The 15,949-nt window shown below is 43.0% G+C and overlaps 1 protein-coding gene across 2 annotated transcripts in view; it reads right to left on the bottom strand.

Annotated features, from left to right (window-relative positions):
- SYT1 (synaptotagmin 1) overlaps positions 1-15,949 on the bottom strand; it is a 765,091-nt gene that overhangs the window by 167,642 nt on the left and 581,500 nt on the right. The window contains exon 8 of one of the 2 annotated variants that reach the window (XM_068276627.1): positions 7,574-7,699. In XM_068276627.1, coding sequence (XP_068132728.1) covers positions 7,574-7,699 — 126 coding nt within the window. Of the gene's footprint in view, positions 1-7,573; positions 7,709-15,949 lie in introns of both variants that reach the window. The other variant, XM_068276626.1, reaches the window with a different exon arrangement.

Raw genomic sequence — 15,949 nt, forward strand, 5'->3', positions numbered from 1 at the left:
TGCTGGCCAGAAAAGTGATGGAAAAGATGTTTCAAGGGGTCTAACACCTGGAGGGGGGCATGGCGGAGTGGGATACCCGGCAAAAGTCCCGGGGAAAAATCTGGATTTGACGCAAAGCAGGGTTTCAAGGGCAGAAATCACATTGCATGCTAAATTGGAGGCCTAAAGTGCTTTAAAACATCTTGCATGTGTATACATCAATCAGGGAGTGTAATTAGAGTATTGCTTCGCTTGCCTCAGACACCTCATAAACTGCACCAACAGCAGTTACATCATCCTCCTCCTCACACGTTACGTCCATAGTGTCACCTAACTCAGACATATGAGGTGGTGTAACTTGCTTAGCGCCTTCATCTTGTTGTAACAATAATGGCTGTGAATCAGTAATTTCCCCACCAAATAACTCCTGCAAAGTGTCAAATGCAGTGGATGTGGTGCGTGTAGTTGCGCTGGTGGCTGCGGAAGATGAGGTGTTCTGTGTTTAATAGTCATCCACGTCCTGACAATCTTGGGAGTTGATGGGACATGCCTTCTTCTGAGCACTGTACTTTGGTCCAGGGCTGCACGAAATCACATCAGCACGACCTTGAACAGACCTGCCGGGTGGCGTGTGCTCACGTAGGTAGATGTGTGGGTGCACTGTGAACAACAGGTAGGTATATGCAGTGATGGGTATTACAAATGTGCACCTGTCACACACACACAGGTACCGAACAGGTACAGTGACACTGCATGTGCTCACGTAGGTAGGTGGGTGCACTGAACAACAGGTAGGTATATGCAGTGATGGGTATTCCAAATGTGCACCTGTCACACACACAGGTACCGAACAGATACAGTGACACTGCATGCGCTCACGTAGGTAGGTGGGTGGGTGTACTGTGAACAACAGGTAGGTATATGCAGTGATGGGTATTACAAATGTGCAACTGCCTGTCACACACACAGGTAGTCACTGAATGTTTTGAGCCTGGCAGTGGCGCAGTAGGAAACAGTAGAAATTACCAAGGGGCCAAGGTCCAGCACCTAAGACTGACTGACAGGGCTGTATATGCAACACAAGTGTCTGTGGGACGCACACACACAAAAACAAATAGATCACAAGAACAACATTAGCTCTCAAAAGAGCTGTTGATGATGAGGAGTGCTTTTTAGCAATAAGGATCAGCAAGAAAGAGCAACCTAACAAGCCTAACTAAGCTTTCCCTACCGCAACCACACGAGTGAGTGAAATGGGTGACGCTGCCTGCTTTTTTTAAGGGGGGGGGGGGTTGGGGTTCTAGGAGGGAGTGTAGCCTGATTGGCTATCCTGTGCCTGCTTACTGTGATGTATTGGGTCAAAGTTGACCCTAATGATGTAGTATAGGGGGCGGGTCGAACCGCAATAAAGTTTGGGTTCGTTCGCAAACGCGAACCACCGAAGTTCGCGCAAATAAGTTTGCGGTCAAACCATTCATGCTATCTCTAATTGACATATGTGATGGTCATTATTGAGGTAAGCCACCTCCCCTTTTTTGATTTTTAGTTTTTTTAACCTAGTTTTATATACCCTTGGGCGCCTTTTCTGCCTTTTCTGCTATTTATCAAGTTTACCTGGGTTACATTGAATTATTGAATTCTCTTAGATATTTGTAATTCTTCAAGCCAGGCAATTCACAGTTGCTGTGCCAGTTCAAGTCCCATGTCTATAAAGGTTAGATCATTTTCATCCCTTATGTTCATACTGCAGCATGCAATATATTTTTAGATCTACATTAACATGGGGCTTGTTATTAAGAGTAATGGTCTATCTCACAGAGAGAATTGCTATGTGATAATGTAAATCAAGGCAGCAACATGCAAATAATAATTTAGTGCAAATTGTTTTATTTTGATGGCATTATTATTATTCGAGAGAGAGAGAGAGACCAAAACAACAGCAGTAACTTTACATGAAAGGCTGAGAAACGAGTCTATGATTTTTACCCAGTGGAGTGGAAAAATAATTCACTTCCTCTTCTGAAATATTTGCTTGAAATAAGCTATCATGCTCCTACAGAGTTCTTTGGTCATGTCTCCCTTTGAAGCCTAGTGCAATGCACAGCTCAAGGTGAATGACAATTAGGTTTCCAGCATCCTGCATGTCTGGGTAAGTGCACAGTGCAGAAATCTGTTTCATATCAGAATCAACATCTATAGCCATATTGCTGGAATATGAGCTCTTCAATATAACAATAATAATAGGGATACAATTCAGAGTTATCATTTAACCTTTTTTAATATCGGTTCAGATCATTTATCATATTAATAGATTAATAGATTATTCATGTTATAACTATTTTATTGCGAAAGGGAGATGGACCTTTCAAGCTTGTCATTGTAGCTTTTTTCCCCTTTTCTTTGTATGTATTTGGAGATTGATCTTGAATCTGCTTTCAGCCTTCAGTGCATTTAGCATATCAATGTCTACCAAAATCTTGTGTTGTTGAAATAACTCAATGCTTTCAGAGATATTATTGGAATAAAACCTGGTGCAAATTTAATATTAAACATATTTATTGGGAGGATAATAAAGGGTACTGTTTAATTGCCTCCTATTGTCTAGGTTTTTTTCTTTAGGGAAATGGTTAGTAAAGTGAATTAGTGACAAAACATATTTTTTGTTGTTATTACACCCTTGATTATACTTTGGAGCTGAATCAGTAGTTCAGCTAAGCAGGGCCGGCTCTCTCATGAAGCAAGGTGAAACATTTGCATCAGGCGCAGAGATTACAGGAGCAGCATTTTTTGTACCGTGTTTACTATTATTATGAGAGCTAGAACAAATAAATATATTTTAAGGGGGTATACATACTTTCCTAACAGCTATCTACATAGGGCTGAAGTGCATATTGCTGAAAATATTAGGCTTCATTGACTTCAAATACATGTAATGACATATATGGCATGGGACTATTTAGTGATGATTCTCCGTCACATAACTAAACATTTTTTATCCGCCAAGCATCAACATATGTTAATTGCTTCTGGACCACACTAATTGAAATCTACACCTTTCAATAAATCTCATTGGCTCATACTGATCACAGGGTCAGGAATCAATGAAATCAGTGAATCCTTAGCAGGCCCCGTTCTTTGTACCAGTGGTCTCTGATCCATAAGAGGCCAGAGACCACTTGTACTGATGTGGTTCAGTTTAATCATTTTTGTTCTCTTGCATACAACATAAAAGACCAATATCAACATCTTAAGATCTCTTAATGGGAAAACCATTGCAAGATGTAAAATTAAAAATGTTCAAAATTTTAGAACAGGTCAAGCACCCTAGCTCTAAGAAACAATCCTGACAAGGCACACGTGCACCAATATAGGTAGCCAGGCAAATGTGCGCCAGTATAGGTAGCCAGGCACATGTGTTCCAGTATAGGTAGCTAGGCATACGTGCACCAATATAGGTAGCCAGGCAAATGTGCGCCAGTATAGGTAGCCAGGCATATGTGCTCCAGTATAGGTAGCCAGGCATATGTGCTCCAATATAGGTAGCCAGGCATATGAGCTCCAATATAGGTAGCCAGGCATATGTGTTCCAGTATAGGTAGCCCAGCAAATATGTTCCTGTATAGGTAGCCAGGCACATGTGTAAAGGTAGTGTTCCAGTATGCCCCCCACCCTCTCCACCGGCTGCCGCTCAGCCACCCTCCTCCATCACCACACTGGCTTCCCCCTCGCTGGCGCTGCATGCCAGGCTCAGAGACTTCATATCAGTGGCGACATGCAGAGAAAAGGAGAGCAGTAGCCTAATAACTGCACATATGTGCACCGTTGCAAGGCCACCACTCTCCACTCCAATGCGGGTCGCCGCTGATATGAGGTCTCCGAGGCAGACATTCAATGCCAGAGAGGGAGATGCCAGTGTGTGGAGGAGCAACCGGGGAGGAAGGGGGGCAGGTCCAGAAGGAAGAGGTGGAAAGTCTGCCTCTGGCTCTCTCTTGCCGTGCCTCTCCCTTCTCCCCCTCTGAGAGGCTGCATGCTGCTCTGCATAGGACAGCAGAGCAGCAGAATTAGATGGTACGCCACCGCTGCACAGTCAGTGCCCAGCATACTATTTTAAAAAGTCCTTTGCGATCTACCCAGCAGTCCTTCACGACCTACTGGTAGATCGCGATCGACGTAATGGGCACCCCTGACTTAAAGGAAACCCAAGGTGAGAGTGATATGCAGACTGCCATATTTATTTTCTTTTCCACAATACTAATTGCAGACATCCTGCTGATCTTACTGGAATCAGTAGTGTCTGAGTCAAAACCCGGAAACAAGCATGTGGCTAATCCAGTCACACTTGAATCATTGCACCTGATCTGTATGCTTGTTTAGGGTCTATAGCTAAAACTTTAATTGACACAGGATCAGGGGACAGCAATTGTTTAAAAGGAAATTAATATGGCAGCCTCCATATAAATCTCACCTCAGGTTCCCTTTAAACTTTCTGCTCACATCCATCATTCATACCTCATCTGCTTTCTATGCAGCTTTAATACTGTATATTATTATATTGCATCTCCTATGTTTAAAGCCTATGGTCAGTGAAAGCAGTTTTGGGATATTGTGGGCACATGCTTGTATATTTACAATACAGCTCTTAAACACAGCTCAATTGTTCTGCACACATTTTACACAGTGGGGGATTTCAATGACTTTTCATTTGACTTTGCAGCAGCAAGGACCAGCACAACGGTTTTCCTTCAATAAAGTTTCCAAGTTTGTTTTTATCTGCAGAGAAAGTAAAATGGGTTTCTAAGGACCAATTTCTCCCACTTATTATTCTTTGGCAGGAATAAGATGTTTGAGGTTTAGAAAGTCCCCCATCGATTTAATGATATTCTCTGAGTATTGAGTGGTCAGTCACAATGGAATGGCACAGCTGAAATGTGCTCCTGCATTGCCACAGAACATTAAGATGACATGTCTTTCATCTGCAGGCTCCTCGATCTGCCTCATTTGAAATGTACACGTTTTATCATAATCACACACTGTTCTCCCGGTATCTCTAGTAATGTTGCTAATGTATTTAGCACAAACAAACTAAGCCATAAAAGGATACTTGTAAAAGTAGCAAAATCATATTACTGAATTATGTTCACTAGTAATTGAATGCAATGATGTTTTAAGTTATTTTTTATCTGCTCTAGCTACATCACATCTTAATGCCTATCTGTCTGTCTATCTATCTATCTATCTATCTATCTATCTATCTATCTATCTATCTATCTTAAAGTGGGTTTATGCTTTATAACAGACGCACTGATTGTTTCCATTTGTGGGGCCAGACTAATGCTGGGGATACACGGTACGTTTCTGTATGTGTATCAACCAGCTGATCCGGCCAGGGAATCGAGCGCTGATAAGGAAGCGCCGGCGGGAATGAGCGGCAATCGATCCGCGCGCGCAGATGAGCGGGGACGCGGCAGGGATCCGGCTGGGGTCGATCCGGTGGCTAATCGGCCGCCGGATCGACCCGTGTATTCCCAGCATTAGTCACATGACAGAGTCCTCACTTCCTCTCCTGTTGACTTGGAACATCTCTAGTGGGATCCATATAAACAATTGTATTCATTTGCACCTACATTTAATTTGTATTTGCACCACATTTTGTGTTCCTTAAAAAAATGCATTAAATTCAAGTAGTTCAGTACCCAGTTAGTTCATAGGGTCCCCAGACCACTAGAAAATTATAAGGGACTCAAAGAGTCCAAAAAAACCTTCTTACTAAAAACAAAAGCTGCACTTAATACAAGTTTGCCTTCTTAAAACAGAAGATATTTGCAATAATTGCATTGGTATGGCTCTGTAAAATTAATAGACTAAAGGCTCACTGCACACGTCTCTGGCTTTTGAGCCATGAAAATATGCTTTGTATGATGGGAGATCTTTCTTGCTAAATTATTGCAGATGCCTTCAGTTTTAAGAAGGCAAATGTATATTAAGCTTCCGTACAGTCATTCAAGTTAGCAAACAAAGAAGAAAAGAATAGGCTTACTTTAGAAGAATGCTATTTAATGTAATAGAAATGCAAATGGTGTACCTATATTTAAATGCAAAAGAATGCGATTCAAACACAAATGATTGTCTCGTTTATGTAAGCTTTTGGGATCAGGTCCATTGGTGGCACTAATGTGACAGAAAGGAAAGTTAGCAGTGGTGGTGATTTGAAAGATTGATCATTTAAAGACATTGGGGTAAGGTATATTAATTTGGTAAGCCTTTCTAAAAGCTAGTAAATGGCATGAACTGTACTTTGTAAAATGCTGTGGAAAATATCAGTGCACTATAAGTGAATAATAATAATAATAATGTCCGAATAATAAAGTTAAAATGTGGCAGCACACACTTGTGGTTCCTTGGAAGCAGCAAACTGCAGCAAAATGTTGCCAGGTGATGCCTCAGCATTGGGACACAAATATACAGATAAACATGGAACAACACAATTTTTGATGTGTTGTATAATGACATAGACAAACAAGAAGGATCCACAGGCCAGGTGGGTTCGATGAAAACTGATATACTTTTATTGGTGGCTCTGTATGGTGACTCCATACAGAAAGACCAGGGGCGTAACTAGGCCCCACCGGGCCCCCCTGCAGATTTTCTGAGCGCCCCCCCCCCCCCCGGGGCCCGCTCGCGGCCGTTTTGTGGGTGCTGGAGGGGTGGCAGCATGAGGGGAAAGCCTTGCCCACAGTCGGCGGGGAGAGGGGTAGTTCCCCCCTCTCCCTCACCTCGGGGCTCTCCCCTCTGCGCTCCCCTCCAGCTCGTAAGTGTCTGTGGGGCTGTGGTGGGCAGCGAGCGGCGGGCAGATACATACCTGCTTCCGTGCGTTCCATCGGAGACTTCTCCCTCTAGCGGCTGATGTCACTTCCGGAAGTGACGTCACTTCCGGAAGTGACGTCAGCCGCTAGAGGGAGAAGTCTCCGATGGAACGCACGGAAGCAGGTATGTATCTGCCCGCCGCTCGCTGCCCACCACAGCCCCACAGACACTTACGAGCTGGAGGGGAGCGCAGAGGGGAGAGCCCCGAGGTGAGGGAGAGGGGGGAACTACCCCTCTCCCCGCCGACTGTGGGCAAGGCTTTCCCCTCATGCTGCCACCCCTCCAGCACCCACAAAACGGCCCCGAGCGGGCCCCAGGGGGGGGCCGGGCCCCCCCGCGGGCGCAGGGGCTGCAGGGCCTATTCCTACGCCCCTGAGAAAGACAACACATCCACACATCCATGTGTGGAGTTAACAATAAAAGTATACCGGATTTCAACTATCCCACTTGGCATGCGGATCCTTCTTGTTTGTCTATGTGAATTGGTTTAGCTTGCCAGATCCTGCACCGGTAGGTGAGCATTAATGGGGGGTTCAAAGCGTTCTGGACATTCTTTTTGACCTGTATAATCTCATTGTTTGCTGTCTATTTTGTGACAGTGATCTTTCTCTCACTTATACACCCAGCTATAGAGTAGTATATAGGGCTGCTCCTTAAAGTGACAAGAAACCAACAAAGGTTGTCATATAATAAAACACAGCTTTATTTTGTATCTTATCATTTGCCTGACCTGGTTATTTTGGAAGTCATAGTCCAAAGAGTACTGAAGTTTCCCAAGCTTCTCTTCTTCTTTTGGTTTCTCCTTATCTTCTCCGTCAGTTAAACCTGTTTCTGCATCGTCATCATCATCATCATCCTTCAAAGCCTGGTGAGAAATACATAAAGTCTTTAAACTGTTTGAGGTATAAGCAATCAAAGTGGAAAACAGTTTTCTTTACCCTTTGAAATGTATGCTCAGCAAGCAGCAGAATAATCATTTCATAGAAGGCAGGCAGAAAAAATATATGTAATAAAGTACTAGATTAAGTCATATCCTGTGAGGTCTTACTGAAGAGATTAAAACAAGCTTTATTAAAATACAGTGAACATGCTCATACCAGTATGCAAAAAATGTTACCACAAGAGTAACGTACTGTTTTACAAGGCATTTCGGCATGCAATATATCAGGCCTCATTCAGAAAATGTGACATGTGGAAGTTTCTAGTTTTCTATATGGTAGTTGTCAGTATGAAAGTGCCAACCATGGGTACATATGCAGTTCAAGAAATCAACATGCTGTTATTGCATTGAATGGAGGCGTATGAAATAAAGGGTCCTCTATGCTAATTATTTCATTTTTTTTAGGTAAAGCCAGGCTGATCTAAATTAATTTCACAATGATTATATTTCACTAAGTCATCTGGGCATTGTTTGCTTGGTAATTAAGTAGTCACTTTACAGTTTCATTAAGTGAAGATTTAGTTTTATATTTCCAACTACTAATTAGAAGCTTACGTGTTCTTGCTGCATTATAATAACATTTAGAAAATGAATGTTTCTCCCTACTGGAGGTCAGGAGGATTTTTATAACCTGCGTATTTGTGTTTTCCTTTATTTTGCTGTGTGGAATTTGATGCTCGCTGTTATCTAGCCGTGAGTACAAACATCATGTTATTTATATAAGAGACAGAAAAAAGTGTTAAGCCTCTAAGAATGAATCATAATGTGATTGCAAGGTAATTACACTTTTAGAACTTTTATTCTAAGAATACTCCTTGTTACTGTCTATTAATAATACTCTAGTTCTTCAAGCTCCCATCTCCAACTGTCCCTTTCGTTTATCAGCTGTGACTGACACACCCTTGTAAAAGAATGCTACCAGGTGTCTTTAGAAAGACTACAATGTACGCCTTATTTTTGAGTGGATAAAGCCTTATACTGCTCTTTGATGACAGAAGGCAGTTAATCAAGGCTGATTTTTGGACATTCTAGTGGAAGACCATATATTATATACATATTTTATATACACAAAAGGTCAGCTTGACTCATAATTTGTGTTTTTGCTTATAGAAAGAGAGAAGTGGCATTTTATGTGGGGATTAGGCAAAAGATGCTACCCACCATGGTCATTCTAGTAGGAATAGATCAATAGCAATGAAGTTAGGGTTTAATATGGCTTGAATATGCTACCTGCAATAGGTGGCAGCCATCTACACTGCCTACAGGCATGAGATTATTACTCAAATGACCCAAAAATGACAATATTGGTGGCTTGTCATCCCAGGTCTTGGAGCATTTTAAGTGTGTTATTTAGTGTAACAACAGATTGAATAAAGCCTATTAACTAATTATATAAAAGAAAAGTCAACTGGCAGGTTGAAATCTTTGTTAGACAGTGAAATTAACCCCTTAGATGAGCAGTACCCGGGCCATCCAGCTGCTCTTGCCTCCTCTTTGCCTTCCTTAGCTACGGTAAATATATGACAAGAAGAAGCTAACCCACAGACATACCCTTGAGCAGTTAAATCATGTTTGTGTATATCTATAACATATAATTTCCTAGTGCTGCTACATGAATGAATGGCTTCTTGTTTTAAGACTTAACAAACAAACACTACGGTGTGTGTCAATTTTAATTTACAGCAGCACGTCGTTCAGAAAGATGTGCCTAAACTGCAGCGAATGCCAAATCTACATTTCCAGTGGTATTCAATCACATTGGCATTAGGGCTTGGCTGTCAAGCAGGCCATAGAGACATTCAGTTCATTTCGGGTCCTACAGTAATAATTGGAATAGGTGATAACTATCAGATGTCTTTTCACAGTTTGAGACTTTGGTAAATTTACATAATGTTCATTTGCATAAAAAGTATATTAAATCTATTATATTGTATGCATGACTTGGAGAGTACATTTTAGCATAATATTTTGCAGGAACACACGACATGATTTGGCTCCAGAACTCGAGGTATCTGCCAAGAAACTATGCAGCAAATGAAACAACAGCATAAAAGTTCAGGATAAATGTTAACTAAGGAATATATCTGGCAGAACACTCTCTAACGGATGCCAGTGTGTTAAATGCTTTTTTATTACTGTATTTTATGTGTGGGCAAAACAACAGTTTTATGGCAGAGAGGACTCAAATAACGTAGAAGTCATTTGACCTACCGTGCATACTTCCCTAGATAGTTAACTAAGTTGCTTTTTTATTCAAACCACTGATAAGATTTTAGAGATCGCTCTGTAAGTTATAGCAAGCTTATGCAGACACCTGCAGTAATGTGATATGCCTTATGATAAAACAAGGAAGTCATTTGTTATCAAGACATTTATTGTATTTGATCTTGAAAAAGTTTGAATTTATCTCATGCCATGGTATGCCATCAACCAGAAACATCAAATTTATATACAAGGGTATGGTTACCAATCTCAGTACTGACAGCATTTCTTTTTGGCTTATTTAAATGATATTCATGAGCTATGTAACATGAGCTACATGATTGATCAGTCATTTTGTGTGATAAATGTTAATTATTTGCAGCAATTACACAATTTTCTCTTTAGAATGCAATTTTGTTTGTGTTGGTGGGGATAACGCTATTTATGTTTGAATGAAATCAATTTAGTTCAGCCTCTTGATGTATTAAGCAATGTTAAGCAGAGGATTAATCTCAGTTGAGAAGCCCCAGCTGTCAAGACAACTAATCACAAAATGTTTTCACTGTCTATGGTTTATCCAAACAGGAAAAAAAAAACCTACCGCAAGTGACAATCCAGAACAGTCATGAGATACAACACAGAAAGGGATGACACAGAAGGAAGAAATCAAATTAGGACAGCCACACATTGTAAGAGCCATGGAGAAATGACCATTAGATATGCATCTTATTAGCACTTTATCTTATTGCAATGTAGGTCAATGCTGCTTTGTAGAAAGCACTTCATATGCCTTCCAAATACATTCTGCCCATGTAGTTTGTAAGGGTGCTACTTGAACAGTTGCTGCACACACTTGGATTTTACATGTGTGTTGGACTGGAAACTTGCTAAAAATCAATATGTTGTGTTGACTACAGATGCTACAGATATGACATTTGTAAATTAATCCATCTTTGCAAGACTTTAAAGAACATTAAAGCCAAATATGTCTTATTCATTAGCTAGAGGTATTAATCGGCTTCATTTAATTCCCTCACTGGGTCTGTGGAGAATTGAATGTTAAGAGAATGTTTTGCTCATCACTGTTGTCCAAAGTCCAGTACCAAAATACAGAGATTAAACTAAGAACTCTATTTCATAGGTAGTTGAACTGCCTGAATTTTTGGGCTTTCAGATACCTGCACAGCATCTGCCTGGTCACTTATTTACATTAATGAGAGTTTTATTGTAGGATATGTATGGTATATACAAGAACTGAGCAGCCACATGTATATTTTCTCAGAATTTCTGTGTTTGCCAGAGACTGAGTAGCAGGTAAGCAGCAGCTAAAAAGGCTAATTGAACCTTGTTAAGCAGTCCAGAAATTGTGAACAGTTGTCTGATGTTTCCAAAAAGCATCCATACATATAAAATATTGTTTTCTTCTACAATTCGATACCATGGGCCATATGCAATTCACTTTTTCACCAGGTTGATCGTTTCAAAATGTGTTAATAAAATGCATTTTAAATCACCAGCAAGCAAAAATAAATAAATAAATACTTAAAGTACTTTTGATTGTACTATTTTTTAACAACTTTTGGGTACTTTTTCTGTTGTAAAATGCTTAAAAGCTAGTTTAAAGAAAATATGAAAATTATCTCCTAGGAGATAACTCAGGAGAATATGTTAATTGCATATGGGCCCATCTTCTGATTAAAAGTGACAATTTTTGTCCATTTTGCTAAAGCATTCCATAATATGAATTCTAAATATTTCCCTTAGTGCCAATTCTTTCATTTTTAATTTGAGGATGACACTAATACAGCATAGAATAGAGAACAAGATCAAAAACATTTTATTTTTTGGTAAATGGATACAAATTAAAATAAAACACAGACTTGTTTATTTTTATTGCCTTGTGTACTAGGCTATGGCCCATATGCAAATCACTTTTTCTACTGAGTTTTCTCCTAGCTGATAATTTCACAACTTGTCAATAAAATGCCCTTTAACCACTTTCCGACCGCCTAACGCACAGAGGCGGCCGGGAAGTGGAGCCCTGAAGGACCGGCTCACCCACAGAGGCGGCGGCCCTTCTAAGGGCATGGGCGGAGCGATCGCGTCATCCGTGACGCGATCCTCCGCCGGCGCCTGTCACCGCTCGCTCGCCGCAACATCCCGCCGGCTATACGGAAGCGCCGGCGGGATGTTAACCCCGCGATCGCCGCATACAAAGTGTATAATACACTTTGTAATGTTTACAAAGTGTATTATACAGGCTGCCTCCTGCCCTGGTGGTCCCAGTGTCCGAGGGACCACCAGGGCAGGCTGCAGCCACCCTAGTCTGCACCCAAGCACACTGATTTCTCCCCCCCTGCCCCAGATCGCACACAGCACCCATCAGACCCCCCCCTGCCCACCCCCCAGACCCCTGTTTGCACCCAATCACCCCCCTAATCACCCATCAATCACTCCCTGTCACTATCTGTCAACGCTATTTTTTTTTATCCCCCCCCTGCTCCCTGCCCCCTCCTGATCACCCCCCACCCCTCAGATTCTCCCCAGACCCCCCCCCCCCCAGACCACCACCCCCCTGTTTACTGTATGCATCTATCCCCCTGATCACCTGTCAATCACCTGTCAATCACCTGTCAATCACCCGTCAATCACCCGTCAATCAACCCCTGTCACTGCCACCCATCAATCAGCCCCTAACCTGCCCCTTGCGGGCAATCTGATCACCCCCCCACACCAATAGATCGCCCACAGATCCGACATCAGATCACCTCCCAAATCCATTGTTTACATCTATTCTCTCCTCTAAACACCCACTAATTACCCATCAATCACCCATCAATCACCCCCTATCACCACCTGTCACTTTTACCTATCAGATCAGACCCTAATCTGCCCCTTGCGGGCACCCAATCACCCGCCCACACGCTCAGATTGCCCTCTGACCCCCCCTTATCAATTCACCAGTGCATTAATTACATCTGTTCTTCCCTGTAATAACCCACTGATCACCTGTCAATCACCTGCCAATCACCTATCACCCATCAGTCACCCCCTGTCACTGCCACCCATCAATCAGCCCCTAACCTGCCCCTTGCGGGCAATCTGATCACCCACCCACACCATTAGATCGCCCGCAAACCCGCCGTCAGATTACCTCCCAAATGTATCGTTTACATCTGTTATCTTCTCTAAACACCCACTAATTACCCATCAATCACCCATCAATCACCCCCTATCACCACCTGTCACTGTTACCTATCAGATCAGACCCTAATCTGCCCCTTGCGGGCACCCAATCACCCGCCCACACGCTCAGATTGCCCTCAGACCCCCCCCCCCCTTATCAATTCGCCAGTGCATTAATTACATCTGTCCTTCCCTGTAATAACCCACTGATCACCTGTCAATCACCTGCCAATCACCTATCACCCATCAATCACCCCCTGTCACTGCCACCCAACAATCAGCCCCTAACCTGCCCCTTGCGGGCAATCTGATCACCCACCCACACCAATAGATCGCCCGCAGATCCGACATCAGATCACCACCCAAGCGCAGCGTTTACATCTATTCTCTCCTCTAAACACCCACTAATTACCCATCAATCACCCATCAATCACTCCCTATCACCACCTGTCACTGTTACCTATCAGATCAGACCCTAATCTGCCCCTTGCGGGCACCCAATCACCCGCCTACACGCTCAGATTGCCCTCAGACCCCCCTTTATCAATTCGCCAGTGCAATATTTACATCTGTCCTTCCCTGTAATAACCCACTGATCACCTGTCAATCACCTGCCAATCACCTATCACCCATCAATCACCCCCTGTCACTGCCACCCAACAATCAGCCCCTAACCTGCCCCTTGCGGGCAAACTGATCACCCACCCACACCAATAGATCGCCCGCAGATCCGACATCAGATCACCACCCAAGCACAGTGTTTCCATCTATTCTCTCCTCTAAACACCCACTAATTACCCATCAATCACCCATCAATCACCCCCTATCACCACCTGTCACTGTTACCCATCAGATCAGACCCTAATCTGCCCCTTGCGGGCACCCAATCGCCCGCCTACACGCTCAGATTGCCCTCAGACCCCCCCTTATCAATTCGCCAGTGCAATATTTACATCTGTTCTCCCCTGTAATAACCCACTGATTACCTGTCAATCACCTATCAATCACCCATCAATCACCCCCTGTCACTGCCACCCATCAATCACCCCCTGTCACTGCCACCCATCAATCACCCGCTGTCACTGCCACCCATCAATCAGCCCCTAACCTGCCCCTTGCGGGCAAACTGATCACCCACCCACACCAATAGATCGCCCGCAGATCCGACATCAGATCACCACCCAAGCGCAGTGTTTCCATCTATTCTCTACCCTAAACACCCACTAATTACCCATCAATCACCCCCTGTCACTGCTACCTATCAGATTAGACCCCTATCTGCCCCTAGGGCACTCAATCACCCGCCCACACCCTCAGAATGCCCTCAGACCCCAGCCCTGATCACCTCGCCAGTGCATTGCTTGCATCTATTCCCCCCTCTAATCACACCTTGAGACACCCATCAATCACCTCCTGTCACCCCCTAGCACACCTACCCATCAGATCAGGCCCCAATTTGCCCCGTGTGGGCTCCTGATCACTCGGCCAAACCCTCAGACCCCCTTCCGATCACCTCCCCAGTGCATTGATTGCATCTATTTTCCCCTCTAACCACCCCCTGAGACACCCATCAATCACCTCCTGTCACCCCCCTAGCACTCCTATCCATCAGATCAGGCCCAATACAACCTGTCATCTAAAAGGCCACCCTGATTATGACCGGTTCCACAAAATTCGCCCCCTCATAGACCACCTGTCATCAAAATTTGCAGATGCTTATACCCCTGAACAGTCATTTTGAGACATTTGGTTTCCAGACTACTCACGGTTTTGGGCCTGTAAAATGCCAGGGCGGTATAGGAACCCCACAAGTGACCCCATTTTAGAAAAAAAGACACCCCAAGGTATTCTGTTAGGTGTATGACGAGTTCATAGAAGATTTTATTTTTTGTCAAAAGTTAGCGGAAATTAATTTTTATTGGTTTTTTTTCACAAAGTGTCATTTTTCACTAACTTGTGACAAAAAATAAAATCTTCTATGAACTCGCCATACACCTAACGGAATACCTTGGGGTGTCTTCTTTCTAAAATGGGGTCACTTGTGGGGTTCCTATACTGCCCTGGCATTTTAGGGGCCCTAAACCGCGAGGAGTAGTCTAGAAAACAAATGCTTCAAAATGACCTGTGAATAGGACGTTGGGCCCCTTAGCGCACCTAGGCTGCAAAAAAGTGTCACACATGTGGTACCGCCGTACTCAGGAAAAGTAGTATAATGTGTTTTGGGGTGCATTTTTACACATACCCATGCTGGGTGGGAGAAATTTCTATGTAAATGGACAATTGTGTGTAAAAAAATCAAACAATTGTCATTTACAGAGATATTTCTCCCACTTAGCATGGGTATGTGTAAAAATACACCCCAAAACGCATTATACTACTTCTCCTGAGTACAGCGGTACCACATGTGTGGCACTTTTTTACACCCTAAGTACGCTAAGGGGCCCAAAGTCCAATGAGTACCTTTAGGATTTCACAGGTCATTTTGCGACATTTGGTTTCAAGACTACTCCTCACGGTTTAGGGCCCCTAAAATGCCAGGGCAGTATAGGAACCCCACAAATGACCCCATTCTAGAAAGAAGACACCCAAAGGTATTCCGTACGGAGTATGGTCAGTTCATAGAAGATTTTATTTTTTGTCACAAGTTAGCGGAAAATGACACTTTGTGAAAAAAAACTATTAAAATCAATTTCCGCTAACTTGTGACAAAAAAATAAAAACTTCTATGAACTCACCATACTCCTAACAGAATACCTTGGGGTGTCTTCTTTCTAAAAT

This window comes from Hyperolius riggenbachi, chromosome 3, assembly GCF_040937935.1.
Source record: "Hyperolius riggenbachi isolate aHypRig1 chromosome 3, aHypRig1.pri, whole genome shotgun sequence".
Taxonomy (NCBI): Eukaryota; Metazoa; Chordata; class Amphibia; order Anura; family Hyperoliidae; genus Hyperolius; species Hyperolius riggenbachi.